The 17,956-nt window shown below is 36.5% G+C and overlaps 1 protein-coding gene across 1 annotated transcript; it reads right to left on the bottom strand.

Moving 5' to 3' along the window:
* Positions 1 to 7,958: 7,958 nt before the first annotated feature.
* Positions 7,959 to 8,999, bottom strand: LOC131856362 (uncharacterized). The gene has a single exon (XM_059208124.1). The coding sequence runs from the start codon at positions 8,997 to 8,999 to the stop codon at positions 7,959 to 7,961; it is 1,041 nt and encodes a 346-aa protein (XP_059064107.1).
* Between the last annotated feature and the right edge of the window lie 8,957 nt (positions 9,000 to 17,956).

Below are 17,956 nucleotides of genomic sequence, written 5' to 3'. Positions count from 1 at the left end.
TCTATCAGCTCCCCTGGGTCTGTCAACCATGGAAATGGATGCTCAGCCCAATATGTAGTATACTCTGCATCCATCCCCGCATCCTCTATCTCTAGCCACATATCCCAAGGCAAGGGAGTCATCTCTACCAGTTGCATCACTGCCTGATCATATGATAACAATGGCCCGAAGTGTGCCTGATCTCTCACTATCCGAGCATACATCCCGGAACCCCATGGCATCCATTGAATCTTGCCAAACTGCCTGCCCACTTTGTCAACCAACTCCCTCTCCAGTACATAGGGCATCCGCCCAATCAAATACCTGCTCCTGAAAGTATATGGCAGCTCAACTGCATCATCCTCCCACTCCTCACACTCTCAGTATGGCCTCCATACAACAGTGTCAATCTCATCGATGACCCGACGCCAGTACTCTAACCTGCCAATTTGTGGTTGTGATGTAATCATATCATACAAATGAAAAAAATTGCGTCCATGGCCCCTGCCTCTGAAATGAATTAGTCATGTCACTGGCAGATGCTCATAAGCCCACACCTGTAACAATGTCACTCTGCAGCCCAATCCTACGGATCCATGGTATACAAACTGATGGAGCTCATAATACAAATGCACTAGCACGCACAGTCTCTATGCATATCTGGTATGTTCCATCACCAGTGTCTCCAATATACTCTCCCAGCCCACAACCAATCCTCGTGTTGCCCTATCCGGACATAGGAACCCACTGATCACTCCTCCTAGCACCATTGGTAGCGCCAAGCCTATCGCTGTCATGGTATCCCAGGCGACATGTCCTACCCTCATCTCCAGTCCTAGATCCTAAAACACTCATCTCAGTGCATCCCTATCTCCATCTCGATCATAGGGAATCAACTCCCCATCGATCGGTATCCTCAAAATCCTGTATACATCCTCTAAGGTAACTGTCATCTCACCCATCGGCAAATGGAATGTGCATGTCTCAGAGTGCCATCTCTCAGCTAAAGCAATCAGCAACCCCATGTTCACCTGAAACTCAGGCACATACAGAATAAATCGCAAACCCATAACCTCAATCGCGGCTCTATCCTCAAATGTCAGCTCTGGTCGTAACCTTTGAGTCGATGGGAATCTCTCCCGTGACTCCAGCATAGGTAGGTACTCCTGCAGTCAAGCAAATCAACTTTGTCAGTCAAAGTGACACTCACTGTTCATCACAAAGTGTTGCTATTTATCCTAGTGACACTCACTTTTCATCAGAAAGTGTTGCTATTTATCCTAGTGGTACTCCCTATTCATCACAAAGTACTACGTGTTTTTGCACTCCCTGTTCATCACAAAGTGCTACTCATATTTGCACTCCCTATTCATCACAAAGTGTTGCTCATATTAGTACTCCATGTTCATCACAAAGTACTATGTCTTGGTACTCACTGTTCATCACAAAGTGCCTTGATCTATCCTAGTCTTCCCTAGAGGACCTGCTTGAGTGAATCTTCTCAGTGGCTTATCCAATTGACAGCATATGTTCATCACAGAACTGTTGATTCGACCTTGAAGACATAAACGCGCTTTCATTACATAAACACGCTTACATATTGCACATACGCGCCTGCTCTACACAGACTCGCCTCTTCTTTTCACAGACGCGCCTAAAATATATAGACATGCCCACATAGCACAAACGTGCCTGCACAATGCAGACGTGCTTGCATTTGACATAGACACCTTTTCTTGCACAGACGCGCCTGACACAAACACAGACGCCCCTACCTAACCTAGATGCACCTGGCACCAGCACAGACGCGCCTTAGCATTTTTTTGACCCTGCTTGACATTCCTAAATGCGCATTTATTGCTCTACCTAACATTCATTAATGACAACATTTATTGCGACAAAGTACAAGGAGGTTTTGCGGTACTTACCGACTCTCCTGCATCTGCTGGCCTCTGAAATCGGCGAACACGATCGAATATGTGAACCAATGCCATCGCTACTGACTGTTGCTGCTCTATTCTCTCTCTACACTCTGATCTCTTGGATGTGTGGATGACAATGAGGATGTATTCCCCTCGTGGTCTATCTTATAGACTTCCCTAGCCCTAGCCCTACCCCTAGCCCTCGTTTCCCGAGTCAGTCTTCTTTATCCTGTGACTCTATCACTCTATCCTGTCCGGTCAGTCCATTCTAGCCTTTCTTTCTTATCGAGAGATTTTCTGTGATCTTTCCAGACATATTCATCCAATCTCTCGAGGGGGCATATCATTCCCATCTTGGGGCAACTTTGTATCAATTCATCTTATCTTCTTTGAAACAACGCGACAAGCTACATTGTCTCAAAAAGGGGCAAAATGTAGACACCTAAAATTGTCCAGTCTAATTAAATAAATATCTTTATTTATTTAATTACTTTAGCCTAATTCTTCTATTAATTAAATAAATATTTATTTATTTAATTAATTCATTTATCCTCTTCTAGCCTTATTTCTCATTTAAATAAATACTTTTATTTATTTAATTTATCCTTTTTCCTAAATTAAATAAATATCTTATTTATTTAATTGATCCCACTTCCTCCATTAATTAAATAAATCTTTATTTAATTAATTAATTCATTAACCTTTTCTACCCATGACACATGTCATTCATCTCTTAATTCCTACACTACCTACCCTCTCATTATTTTCTTATTTTCTCTACCTACCCTTTAATCATAGCCAACCATTTATCTTTTACACCTCTCAATCTTATCCCTCCATTTCTTATAATGTCTTCTATATAAGGAGATGCTTTCTTCATTATCAACCCCTGAACTATGCATTCAGCCCCTGGACATATTACATTCTAATCAAGCATCCTAGCATTCATCTTTCATATGCTATCCTACTTGCAACCACATTTTCGTTCTTTGTTGAGCTCTTGTGCACATAAAATCCGAGAGCAAATATATCAAGAAAGATCAATGGAGATAGGAAGAATGGAGATTCAAAACTCTATTGGACATGTGATGGTATAATCTTTGTGATTTCATTTGATTTGCATTGTCTTAGGTAATCTTCATATATTATGGTGGATCTTTGTTGTTGTTAGGCTAGGGTTTTGTGGTTGAATTCATTTAGCCTTTCAATGTTATTGTTTATCCATTTTCACCATAAACAATAGCAACGTACATATGTTTTGTTGATTGAAATTTAGAATGTATTGAAGGAGTTAAAGCATGATGATTTTTTTTTAATACAAAAAATGGTTTGAAAGAAAGGAGCAAGAAAATGCATGGGAAAACTGGGCATTGGAATCGTTAAATGTGAAATGAGCATAGCAAGAGAAGGCAACATATAAAATTGTTGGCATACCTGATAATGGGAGGCAAAGCTTCAATGTTGTTGTGTGTAGAAATAGCAAGTAGAGGAAGAAAAGCCTTTGATGTTGTCGTATGTATAAATAGAAAGCAGTGGAATAATAGTTAAATGGTCCCTGCAAGAAAAGAATGGACATCGTGCATCACATGCAGAGTAAAAAGAAGAGAGTGTGGATATTTAAAAGGAAAAGGGAGGAGCGGAAGTGAAAGTGTGGAGCGACATACCTGATGTTGTTGCTGATTAAAGTGGATGATTGGAAGGCGATGCAAAAATTTGATCGAAGAGAGCTAGCAATTTGTTTTCTTTTTTTTTCCTGGTACTTGTATAAGCATTGCTTTGTAATTTTGAGTACCTTTCAAAAGTGAAAGGCGGGTCTATTCTTAGACCTTGAAGTGATTTCACTCTTGAGATTGTAGTGAAGGTGAGCCCTTGTTTTTCAATCTTTCCAATATCTATTGTTGCTCTGTCCAAAGTGAGACGTTGGGATTTGTGAATAGTAATAGCCCAAGCCATTGCAAGGGGGAGCTGAGTGCGGCTACCTCGAGTAATAGGAGGTATAGGTACACATTTAGCATTTGTATTGTCCCAATGAGGTCCACTATAATGTTCAAACTGAACAATGAAGTACTTTGGCAAGTCAAGAGGTTTAGAATTTGTATCATAGACAATGGATTTGATTTGTCCTAATGAGCCATTGACTAGGACAACTTGTATCCATAGATTAGCAATTAACATTAGTTGTTCATTGAGGGAGAGGAGTATTTCAGAAGGGAGTTGTTCATCATTATCATATCCAACTTCAATTTGCCGTGCTACTTATGCAACGCATCGCACAACAGGCCAGTGCAATTGTTTTAACATTTTAGTATTGTGGTGTTTGGCTGGTGTATTTATTGCAAATAAATGTATTGAACTGTCAAAGTGTTTGTTATCTTCAACAGCCAGCTTAGTGGATGATCAAGACATAAGAGCTTCCCAATGTGTTTGGAACACATTGGCATTTCTAATGTTCTGCAAGATTGCACGAAATCGTTGTTGGATATCAGATGAACCTTGTTGTCGAAAAGTCGTATCTAAGGTAACCACAGTTTTGAAAGAGCACCATAATGCAAGAGCTATAGAATGTGATGCATACAAAGGTTTGTCAATTACAAGAGGCAGTTGACCAAGGTCACCTACAAGGTTTATTGAGATACCTCCAAATGGTTCGTGTTGTTTCTGAGGAAATGCTTGACGTAATCTGCTGTCAATTTTCAAAAGTAATTTAGGACCCAAAAATCTCATCTCATCAATTAGAATATATCGTAATTCTTTGTATTGTTCTTGGAAGAACATTAAAGATTGGTCTGTCAAAGGTTGCATATCTCTGAGAGGGATGCACAGGGCAACATGGATTGTTGTTGCTTGAATATTATATGCAGAGACACCTGTTGGGGCAAGCACAAGTAAAGGATTGTGCTCTAGATTAGTGGAAAGGTTAAGTTTTTTCCAAATACATTCTATCAAATAGGATTTGACAGTGCCTATAGTTCCTTGTATAATCATACAGAGAGGTGTTATGCTTTGATGAGATGCATAATGGGTAAGAATAAGCTTAAGTGCAAGTTTTTGTTTCTCTGCCAAAGGGAAAGTATCACTACTAGAAGAAGTTGGTTGGTGAAGGGCAGGGTGGAAATCTATTTTACTTGTGGAAATGAAGCTAACAATAGTGTGATGAAGTGCATCATTGGGGTGAGGTGCATTCCAATCAAAGCTAATATGGTGTAGGGGCACCTCTTCAACAAGCCATTCATGGATCAGAGGATGAGGAGTAGGTTCTTAGGATCATTTTGAGTGTCTTTTGTTTGGGCATTTTCATGTTTTCAATAAGGACCCCACCATGTAAACCAATGTCCCAAATTAGGCATCTTGATAAGCCAATTTGGAAAATTTGGTAAATAGGGGTAGAATGATGTTTGTTTTGATGTTTTTATAGAATTTTAGGATGTGTAGGTGGTGTTTGGTTGATCCAAGTTGTGTGGATCTCAAACTTGGTTTGATTGATAACTTTTGTCAAAAATGCAACTTTTGCAAGCAAAAGTGCAACTTTTGATGTAAGCCTCTCAACAGCTCCAATCTCTTCAAAATTTGGTTGGAGACCATTTGGAGAAGGTCTATATACCTTGTGGACATGATTCCCAAGGTTGGTGTGGTTGTTTATTGAAGTTTGAAGGCAAAAGAAGACTGAAAACTAAGTTTTTTCCTGAAATTCTGAACTTGTTGCTATTGTACGTCATTGTACGGATTGAATCTGACAGAATTATTCATTGAGTAGATAGAGGATTGAGTTACCTTTTTTTTGGTGGTGGTTTGAGGTCTTGATCTTCTGGGAGCAGTGAGAACCCCTTGTTTTATTGATTGTAACTCAGAAAGCAAGGGTTTGGCTAGGGTTTTGACAAGAAATGGTCATATCTTGCATCTCCCCCATCTAGAAGTTCTCTCATTTTGTGGAATGCAAGATTGGTCAATGTATTCTAAGATTTTCATGGGTTTTTGCAGGGAAGGTTTGATTGTGAGGAGTTTGAAGTAAACCTAGGTAGGCATCTCCATGTGACTAAGCTGTGGATTCTAGGTGTGCAACCTTGGAATTAGAGGTTATTTGTGATCCCCCACATGCTCATGAAGTTGGTTTTATATTTGAGAGTCTTGAAATTGGTGTTGCTTTGTAAATTAGGCCTCTAGGTTTCTAAAGGGTTCAAACCCTTAGAATGCAGAACTTGCCAATCCCTTTTGGGGATGAGTGTAACTCCATTAAGGTTATCTGGAATGGTAAATAGTTTGTTAGGTTATATGCAATATTTTGAAGTTAAGAGCAAAATACCCACTACATAGGGCTACTAGCCTAGGGGGTATGTTTCCAAAGGAAGTATAGGGCATTGAAGCCAAAACCTAAAACAAGTGTTTGGAATGGTTCCTAGGTATCATGAATTGACCAAATCCTATGCCCCCAAGAGAAAGAGTCATGGAGAGGTGTGTTGGAGATGTTGAAGCCCTTTACTCATTTTGAGTAGGTGTTAGTCTAGAGGAGTGTGAGTAGTTCAAACCTTGAGGTGTGGAGTCCTTTTGATAGGATCCTTGTTATCATTTGAAGGGTCAAAACCAAACGTTTTGGACCTATCCTTAGGTGTGTGAAAGGCTCTGCATCATAATATTGTAATCACATCTGCCCAACATTTGGAGATCATTGATGTTGATTTTGTTAGAAGCGCCCATTTGTGAAAGGTACTCCCATTCATACTGGTCTTCATTGTGTGAATGTAAGAAATCATTATCATCAGAGTTTGCATCATTCTTTGTTGTGCATTCTTCTTCTATTCCATAAATATGCCAACGGGAGTAACCATCCATGTACAATAGCTTCCAATTTGCAATGATTTGGTCTGTTGATGTACCTATATCTGTAGAAATATGACGAAAGGGATTGTACAAGAGCAAATCACTCCAAAAATAGGCTTCGAAGTTATCATCCTCATTTGGAGAGGATTTAAATTGTGGGTAAACATTGACAATTGCTTGTTTTTGTAGTTTTTGCCATTTACGGTTCTTGCATTGGCTATTGTATAAAAATTATTATGTTGATTGTATGAGTGAGACTTTTTCCAATTCAATAGGTCTTTCCATATAAGCAGAAATATAAGATTTACAAAGTTTGGCACTGTCATTTTGATCAGTAACACGTTGGAGGACCTTTCTGCCAACATTAAGGGAGACAAAGTGACGGCTACAACTGATCAATGGTAGCTTTTGCAACATATGGTGAGTTTCTCGTGTGTTGATGTCTCAATCAAAAACTATCCCCATCATGAATTTTTGATATGCTAGCAAGATGGTATCTTTATTATTAGTTGCAACAACTATATTTTTTAGCATGTCAACATAGCTTTCTGATCTCTGTTCTATTTTTGAAGCATATTTGGAGATATATTGCAGAACAATCATTTTGGAACAAACAGGCGAACAATCAACATTTGCACGCCATATTGCTAGCATAATTGGGTTGTGAATATTTAAACGACTGTCATTTCTTGCCGGTTGATAACATGGCTTACGGGCAATATCAATAACCAGCGTTGAAAAATCCTGCTTAGGCCAAGGAGCTCTATATCGACAATGGAGTGTGAGACCCTTTTTTTTAAGCAAGTATGCGTAGAACATTTTGTATGTCGATGCACAACATTGACCAACTCTTCATAATCAAAGAAAGGGTCATCATATAGAATTTGGTTTGTGTCAGCCATGCATGGATCAAACAGTGAACTAGTATGGAGTCTATTGTTTTAGTGAAGTTGGCTACGAGGATTCCACGTTGTTACATACCTATCAAAAAATGACTTATCTTATTGCACCTCATCATAGTTAGACCAGTCTATATTGTCCATATCAGGCGCATCAGGTAACCACAAAAAGCCATGTATATATGTAGAGCTACAATGTTGCCATTCATACCTGTACCAATGGTCTTTTGATTTCAAAACTTTGTATATAATCTCCTCAAGGAATATTGTGAATCTGAAATGCAAGAACAATGTTATAACATGTGGATTGTGGGCAATGTTTTCTATAAATTGTTTCTGTGGACTACAAATCTGCAGAGGAGTTCACTGAAAAAAATTTATGCAGTTCTAGCCATTTTTTATCAGTTGCACTTAATGTGAAGAACAACATAGGCGCTCCTAATTGGCGTACCATTATAGTGAGGTCTTTACGTGATCTATTCCAATAAGCTCTAGTGCCTCGCAATGAAGCTATGAAACACAATAATTGGCTTGGCAATTGATCAGAAGGTGTAGCTTGCAACCGTTCACACAAAGCTTGCAACGTAGCTGGGAAGGAGTCTTCTAAATTGGTCCTTATGAAAACAGAAGCTGATTGTTTGGAACTTTGTCTCATTATTAGATTATAAAGATAATATCTAAATCTAACATATTCTCCAAATATTTGGTCATGATATCTTATTAAGTGCAAAGCATATTCATGCAAATGAACATATTTTGTTCTTGGTTGGAGTGGTAGTGCAGATCCGTTTGGGAACAATGTTGGGAAAGACATAGTGAATAACCCTTCAGTGTTGTATTCATTAATGGGTGAGCAGCTTATTACAGGCCAAGCTGTAACATTTTGATCATCCTTATCTAGGTGAAATATTTTTTTAATCGTATCTAGTTCACGGGTTGAACATGGCAACTTTGGAATAAATGATGATGTGGTCTCTAATTCAACTCCATCATCATTACAAAGTGCCTCTTGAGTTGCTGAAGCAGGCTGCAGATCAATGTAATCTGGAAGGGTATGTAACAAATCAGATATATCAGTAGATGTTTCTGGCAATAAACTAGCAGTTCCAAAGTCAATGATAACATCATTGTAGTATTGGTCAAGTTGAATTTTGTAATTCAATGCATCCATAACATGGAACCTGTTTACATAATAGTCATATTTTTTGCCTTCGAGATTTGTTTTTCGAACAATAACAATCTCCAAATGTTGGAAGTTGTGTGGCAAAGTAGTTGCTATTTCTGAAATGTCTTGTGGGAAATTAATGGTGTTCCTTATATATTTGTATTGACCACCCCTGGCATGGCTAACTTGCAAAACAAGAGCAATCCTTGCTATAAGCATTTCTTCCACTTGTGAAAATCATTTTAAAACCATGGGTTGTTCGCTAGGATCCATATTGTTTGCAATAGAGAAGTGGTGAACACCCTTTTCGTTATAGCATCTTGAGCAAATGACCTCAGGTTGAGTCAATCTGACATGCATACCAACATACTTTTCTTTGCAAATTGCATATATGTACAAGTGCGACAAGCTATCTATTCTTGTTCAGAAAGAAGCCAATGCATGTGTAAATTCAATAGATCTAAAATGGTCTGATATTGGTGGTGTTGTACTAATGGAAGTTGTATTTGTTTGTTGATCAATTGGCAAAGGATGCTTGTAGGATTGCTCGTATTGTGCAATTGACTGGGGCAACATAGTTGTATGTGGTTGGAGCACATTTAAAGGATGGGTTGCAGACGAGGTGCACAACATTTGAGGTATGGAAACACCTGTAGACTGGGTTGCAACCAGATTTTGTAATGGTTGCAGACTATTGGAAGCCATCTTTTGATTAAGGCGTTTGTATCACTGCTTTATAGAAATCTCTTCTATATGTTTTGCATAGTAAAGCCTATTTTGTTCTTTCTTTCTAGCTTTTTTCAAATCAGATTGTTGCGTAGTAGGCTCTTTGGAGATTTGAGAGATATTGAAGAATGTTGGTGTGTTAGAATGACAATCAGTAAAGGGAAAAGAAATGGACGGAAGGCTATTAATTGTGTGGCACATTTCGTTGGAAGGGTATTTGTGATGCAATAATTTGGAATGCAATGAAGAGTATTCAATCGGTAGAACCCCAATTCTCTTCCAATGGTTCTCCACCCTCCTCCGTCGATTGAAGATGAAGGGAATTCTATTGTATGCATGGACTATTGAGAAGGGGCGCACCTCAGTCAAGTGCGTTTGTGCAAGGGTATATATGAATGTGGCTATTTACATAAATGAATGCATGGCTTTTTGATAAGGGGCACACCTCGATCAAGTGTGTTTGTGCAAGGGTATATATTAATGTGGTTGTTTATATAAATGTAGAAACATATAGACATAGATATATATGTATATACATATATATGCAGTTCAAAATAGTATACAGTGAGAAATGTGCAAATGCAAATACATATACACATGAGGTCGTATATCTATTTGCATATACACATACGCATATATACCTACACACACACACATATATATGTATATGTGTATATATATATATATATATATATATATGTATACATATGTATATGTATGTATACATATGTACATATATATATGTATATCTGGGGAAATTAGAGTGAGGGTGACCTGAACTTCAATTTTGATGTGTAAACATTGAAGAGGAGGCAAGAAACTGTGCATATAATTGTAGTGTGAACAAAACACAAAAATCATGGCTATATAGACATGCTTTAAAGTATGGACATATATTTATGCATACATATACACAGACATGAAATTGTAAGTTGTTTGCAATGGTTTTCAATCTTATTTTAAGCAAGGCATATGAATGGAGGGACATCATAAAAGGATAGATCAATGTTGGACATAGAATTGTAGTTTGAACAAAATAGGAAAATCATGGGCATATACATGTGTTTAAAATCATTGACATATATTTATGCATATGTAGAGATAAAATTGTAAGATCTTTGAAATGCTTTTGGATAACACAGGCAGGGTTATTGACCGTGCGAGAGATTTGTTTGGAAGGAACATAAATGTGGTTGTTCATATAGAGGCAGAGACATATGGACATACATATATATGTAGTTCAAAATAGTATATAGTTACATATGTGAATATGCAAATACATAGATAGAGGAGCATATATATCTATATGCATATACACACATGCATATATACCTACCTACCTACCTCTATATATATATATATATAGACACAACAACGAAATAGTGTGTGGTGGCATACGGTGGAGGCAAAGAACAACTAATGTGATTTAATAGCCTTGACATCCGTGTTTAGAACCCTCCCTGCTTGCGTTGATATCATGTTTAAAATGGAATACAAGTAGAATGACATTATATTTTGTGATGGTTTTCTGGAGCAGAGTGTATTTTGGAGCGAAGTGGCAGGGTTTCAGCAAGCCATGAATGATGAGGTGCTTTTAGAAGATTTCCATGAATGCTATGATTGTGAAAAGCAAGATGAAACTATCAAAGTTGCCACATGGAGGAGAAGATGGATTGTTCTTTGTGGCAAGATTGGTTGGCTATCTGGATTTGGATTATATGCATGAAATACAGTGAAGAGTCTTCAATCGGTAGAACCCCAATTCCCTTCCAATGGTTCTCCACCCTCCTTCGTCGATTGAAGATGAAGGAGACTATAGTATATACATCGCATCTATAGAAGGGGCGCACATCGGCCAAGTGCGTGTGTGTGAGGGTATATTTTAATTTGGTTGTTTATATAAAAGTAGAAACGTATATATATGTGTATATACGTGTATATATCTATATCTATATATATATATATACACGTATATACACATATATGCAATTCAAAATAGTATACAGCTACATATGTGAAAACACAAATAGATATACAAAGGAGGTCATATATCTATTCACATATACACATATGCATATATACCTACATACATATATATATATATACATAAATAGATACGTGTACATGTTGAATCATTTATTATGGGAAATTGGAGTCAAGGCGACCTGAACTTCAATTCTGATGTGTAAACATTGAAGATGAGGCAAGAAACTATGCAGAGAATTGTAGTGTGAACAGAATACAAAAATCATGGCTACATAGACAATCTTAAAAGTATGGACATATATTTATGCATACATATATGCAAACATGAAATTGTAAGTTGTTTTATAATGGTTTGCAATCTTATTTTAAGCAAGGCATATGAATGGAGGGACATCATAAAAGGATAGAAGAATGTTGGACATATAATTGTAGTTTGAACAAAATAGGAAAATCATGGACATATACAAGTGTTTAAAATCATGGATATATATTCATGCATATGTAGACATAAAATTGTAAGATCTTTGAAATGCTTTTGGAAAACGCTGGCAGGATTATTGACTATGAGGGAGATTTGTTTGGAAGGGTATGTGTGACACAAAAAATTGAAAAGCAATGAAGACCCTTCAATCGGTAGAACCCCAATACCCTTCTGATGTCATGGAAATGGGGACAAAGCAACAACAAAGTTCAATGTTAATAAGTTAGTTTCAACCATAAAACCAAAACAAACAACTAAAAACCATTACAAACATATCAAAAGAGATTTCAAAAAAGCATGAAAGAAGTTTAACAAAAAAAAAGAAAGGAGAAGAGCCTCCCTAAGATGCTTCCATGATGCCTTTTGATGCTTCTCCCTTGTTTCTCCCCTCTCCAAGTTCCACATGAGTGTAGCTCTCAACTTTTAGCACTAGCCATGGATGCCATATGGAGATTCAAGATGGTTGAAAATGATAAACAAATGCTATGCAAGTGTAGATAGTGATGCTATGAAAAAGCTCTATGCTAATACCAGTATAACAACAATACTCTAATTCTTCCTTCTTTGCTTGAGGAGAAGGGTTCTATTTATAGAAGAAATGGGGAAATGAAGGGTTAAGATTGAGAAATATTAACAAGGGTTAGGATTGAAAGATATTCAATCCATGTGAGACTTTCAACCCAATCCCCATGTTGACAAGTGTCACCATGAGGAGGCTTGAGAGGAGAGATAAGGAGCATTAAATGCTTGAGGGGACACGATGGTTACCCTAGGGGGTTGGGTTAGGGTTACGTTAATGGATATTCTTTTTATCCAAGCGATAAATGAATATGCAAGGGTTAAATGGTTACCTTAGTCAAAGAAATAAATGCTTTGAAGAGACCCATGAGTCAAAAGGATGGTTTAGTTAGAGGAAAGTCTCTAACCAAAGGTAAAAGGTGAGTTAACCATAAATGGTTATGTAAGAGCCTTTAATGGTTTGGAAGACTTTAGAGGTTAACCATTTGAAGACTTAAAGCCTTAAATGTTTTTCAAAGACTTTAAGGGTTTTGAGAAGTGACTCCAAGTTGCTTAGGAATGTGACAATATTTAGGGGATGGATTAGGCTAATTTTAGAAGGAGTTAGAAGAATCTAGAAGGGATTTAGGCATGCAAGCGGATTTTGTAGGAGAATGCAAGTGGGAGGAATTTTGGGATTTTCAATTAAAATAAAATCATTCATTTTAATTAAATGGTGTAATTTGCATTTCAAATAAATATTAATTTATTTAAATGAGAAAAAGGAAGATAAAGCATTAAATGCTTGAAGACTTTAAGGGAAACTTTTAAAGGCTTAAGAAGACTCTAGAAGACTCTAGAAGGAAGCCATTAAGTTTGAAGACTTTAAGGGAAACCATTAAAGTCTTAAGAAGACTTTAAGGGAAGCCATTAAGTTTGAAGACTTTAAGGGAAACCATTAAAGTCTTAGCCATTAAGTTTCAAGACTTTAAGGGAAACCATTAAAGGTTTCAAGTGGGTGAGGATAAATAGGATTTTAAATAAATAATTTATTTAAAATAGTTGTGCAACTTGCATTTGTAGGAAAATGCAAGTGGGTGGAGGATAAAAGTGACTTAAATAAATGTTAATTTATTTAGATGTGAGAGATGAGATTTTGGGGGTTTTAAATAAATATTAATTTATTTAAATGTGAGAGAAGATTTAATTAAACAAATATGATTTATTTATTTAATTAATGGTCTGAATTTGGTTAAGTGAATTAAATCAAATAAATTAAATAATTTATTTAATTAATAGGAGAAGAGGGTTAAGATGAATTAATTAAATATTAATTTAATTAATTATTGATTGATGGTTAAATAATCAAATAAATACTAAATATTCATTTAATTAAGTGGATAGATTTATGTGACTACATTTGCCCCTCTTTGAGACGGTGCGGTTTTATTGCGTCATTTCAAAGAAAGAAAAATAGGTGTGAAGAAATATGCCCCATAAATGTTAATTTAGTGGGTGGTATGCCCCCTCAAAAGATGGGCCGAAAAATTTCAAAAAATTGGGCGATCTCTCGAAAAAGAATGAAAAGTGGAGGGGAGGTAGAATAGAAGAAATTAGCAATAATGGTGAAAGTATGGAAGAAAACAAAGTGAATACGAAGAAATGGCAAGCCAGTGAGTAGCTGTAGGTTATGTAGGAGATTCAGTGCAAATGTGGTGTTGTGCTTTTGATTGATACTGTACAATTGATCAAAATTGGTTGGACAATCTGGTGCAATCGGTTTAATTACCTCGGTCGAGTCAAAGCATGACAGTTGATGTCAGTTGTTCGCTTGGACAGGATAAAGTCTGAGTAAGTGAATCAATGTGACCTGATGGTGACTTAGACAATTGATGTAATTTCCCATTGAAGTCAAGGTATTTGAAGCAAAATACTCGTTGAGACTTAGACAATTGATGTAATTGTCTGTTGTGATTGTGTTTGATTGGTTGATCAATTGATAGTGTGTGTGATGGATGGTTGTGGTGAATCATAGTAGCCCCGTTGAGACTAGGTCATTATGATAAATGCCTGATGTAGTTTAGGATTACCATGATCAATTACTTATTGAGACCCGAAGATACTTGATCAGAATATCTGTTGATAGTTTAGTTGTGCGTGAGTCAATGTGTCTGTGTAGATAGAGTAATTGGCTTGATTGGTTTGATGGGAGATGATATAGGGTATGTGATGTTGATTATCAAGATGGGGAGGGTGAGGGGTGGTTCGATGTTAGATAGAAGAAATGGAGGCCCTATGATGCATTCCTATGGAAGAAGAGGAAAATAGAGTATCTATTGTCATTACTATGTATGAATGATATGCAGCTATTTATGAATGTATGGATGGAATGCAACGGAATGCAATATATATGTTAGGTCCTGGAGACAACTAAGAGGGGGGGGGGGCTGAATCAGTTGTCAAATAAATTCAAACCAAAAACAACTTAACCAACTTAATGCTTAATACTGGTAAACCAGTTAAGTATGTTGGTAGACAGTGTTAACAGTTAATTGCTATACCGGTAAAGATTAATGCATGAAATATAAACATAAAGTCATCCACAACACATAACACCAATATTTGTACGTGGAAACCCTGTAAGGGGAAAAACCACGGTGGGAAACCTTACCCACAATCAGATGATACTACTACAGATAGTAAGTGTACATAAATGGGGTCTACACATGCAGAAAGGCCAACAGCCTAGAGCTCACTACTCAATCACAAAATGGGAGTCACACTGACTACAGTTGGATGGTTAAATCCAATAAGAATGTACTGCACAAAATAGCATCTTCATATGCTGGATTCAGTACCGGTGTAATGTTGATATGCTTCCACAAAAACCTAGCTTCACCTTCAAATGATGTATTCATGTATAGCTCTGCTTAATCTTGCATATACCTTCACTCAATTCTTTTTCGCATTCCACATTCAATCTTACAAATAAGATCTTATATTTATACCATAACCTAAGACCAATTTTAGTAGGTTGGCTCTACAAGATATTACAATAAAAATATTTTACAAACAATATAATATCCGATGCAATAACCAATTAAACATGTCGGCTTAATGCATTTACAACAATAATTAATCATCTCCATAGCGTGCCATGCTGATTTGGAAAAGATAAACCTGGCAGTGTAACCCTAGGTAACCCTGGACCTATTTGCCAGTAAAAGCAAATATGCAAATATGAATATGCCAATGATTAATTCTTCAAAACAAAGTGTCCACACAATGTCTTTGATATTACCAGGTGTCTTCCATATCATTCCAAGTGCCGGTGATCATTATATCCTATCAGTGAACCATATACCAGTAACTGTGCAATAGTTACTTGCTTGTCGGTGAATGTTGTTGGATCTCCAAAGTGCTAGTGTTTTAGTAGGTGTTAACATTAATGACAAAACCATACCAAAATACCAACAATCTCCCCCTTTGGCATTGATGGCAACACAAGATGGAAAAACCATCAAAGTGCCAAAACAAAAATGCCAAATACCAACAACCAACAATCTCTCCCCCTGGGAGCAACATGTGTTATCCAAATTTTTTCAATACCAATCTCTCCTTAAAAGGATAATGTGTTTTTCCATAGATATCTCTCCCCCTTTGACATCAAATTCCAAAGTTATAATAATAAAACCAAGTTCATATACAAAATACCAATCAATTCAATATACCAACTACTCCCCCTGAGAAGTAGCTTCCTTATCAAAGATCGGAGTAAAAGATTTCTCTGTAAATTATGTCGATTGATGACTATCATCAACTGTCTAAGTCTCTACCAGTGGTGGTATGACTCCAAGCTGATCTCTGAGATATTCAAAAGTCTCCTTAGACAAAGGTTTTGTGAAAATATCTGCAAGTTGTTCTTTAGTATTCACATAAACCAGTTTTATTTCTTTTTCTTCAACTTTTTCCCTTAGAAAATTCAGTTTGATAGAAACATGTTTTGTTTTTGAATATAATACCGGATTCTTAGATATATCAATTGCTACAGTGTTATCACAGTATATAGTAATAGGTTCCTTGCATTTTACCTTTATGTCTTTCAACATTTGCTTAAGCCATAGTACCTGTGTACAGTTAGTTGTTGTTGCAACATATTTTGATTCTGTTGTTGATAAAGATGTACAACTCTATTTCTTACTCAACCAAGAAACTAATCTCTTTCCAAGAAAGAATGCTCCGTCGGTGGTGCTTTTTCTATCATCCACATCTCCTGCCCAATTTGCATCTATGTATGCACATAGATCAAAATTTTCATCTGTAGGATACCATAATCCAAGATTTGCAGTGCCTTGTAAGTACCAGAAAATCCTTTTTTCCTGTTGATTCATGATTTTCTCTAGGATTACTTTGAAATCTAGAAACAATACATACTGCATTCATAATATCAGGTCTAGTTTGTGTCAAATACAATAAACCTCCTATCATAGATTTGTATCTAGTTGGATTAATAGGTGTAGATTCATCCCTTTGAGATAATTTGTCATTTGTAGTCATAGGTGTGCTTACCGGTTTAGAGTTCTCCATCCCAAATTTCTTTAGTAACTCTTTCAAGTACTTGGATTGACTCAAAAATATACCTTTGTCAGTCTGTGAAATCTGCAATCCTAAAAAGATTTTTATTTCTCCAATCATAGACATTTCAAATTCTTGCTGCATTTAAATAGAAAATTATTTACATAATCCATCTTCTCCTCCAAAGATTATATCATCAACAAATACTTCCATAATCAAGATATCATCATTAGTTATTTTGTAATATAAATTGTTGTCTGCATTTCCTTTAGTAAAACCAATCTTTAAAAGATACTTATCCAATCTTGCATACCAAGCTCTTGGGGCTTGTTTCAATCCATACATAGCTTTTCTTAACCTGCAAACCATATCATTGTCATTTGTCAAAGAAAATCCATCAGGTTGTTCAATATAGACTTCCTCTTCAAGATCTCCATTCAAGAATGCACATTTTAAATTCCATTTGATAAACTTTGTAGTTCTTGTGAGCTGCAAAAGCCAAGAATAATCTGACTGCCTCAATTCTAGCTACCAGTGCAAATGTTTCATTGTAATCAACTCCTTATTTCTGAGAATATCCCTTACGCACTAGTCTTGCTTTATTTCTGACAAACTTACCATCTTCATTAAGTTTATTTCTGAATACCCATTTGGTTCCAATTACATTTTTATCTTTAGGTCGGGGAACTAATGTCCAAGTATTATTTTTCTCAAATTGTTCTGATTCTTCTTCCATAGCTTTAATCCAAAATTTATCTTCACATGCCTCATTAACAGATGATGGTTCAATTTGAGAAATAAGACATACCTCTTCATTTGCCAATCTTGCTCTTGTCATAACTCCTTTAAATTTGTTTCCAATTATCTGATCTTCAGAATGATTCAATCTTACATACCTAGGTGTCTTAGT

This window comes from Cryptomeria japonica, chromosome 7 (assembly GCF_030272615.1).
Source record: "Cryptomeria japonica chromosome 7, Sugi_1.0, whole genome shotgun sequence".
In the NCBI taxonomy this organism is placed as follows: domain Eukaryota; kingdom Viridiplantae; phylum Streptophyta; class Pinopsida; order Cupressales; family Cupressaceae; genus Cryptomeria; species Cryptomeria japonica.
The sequence above is the reverse complement of the archived record's forward strand: the minus strand, read 5'-3'. Positions and strand labels throughout refer to the sequence as shown.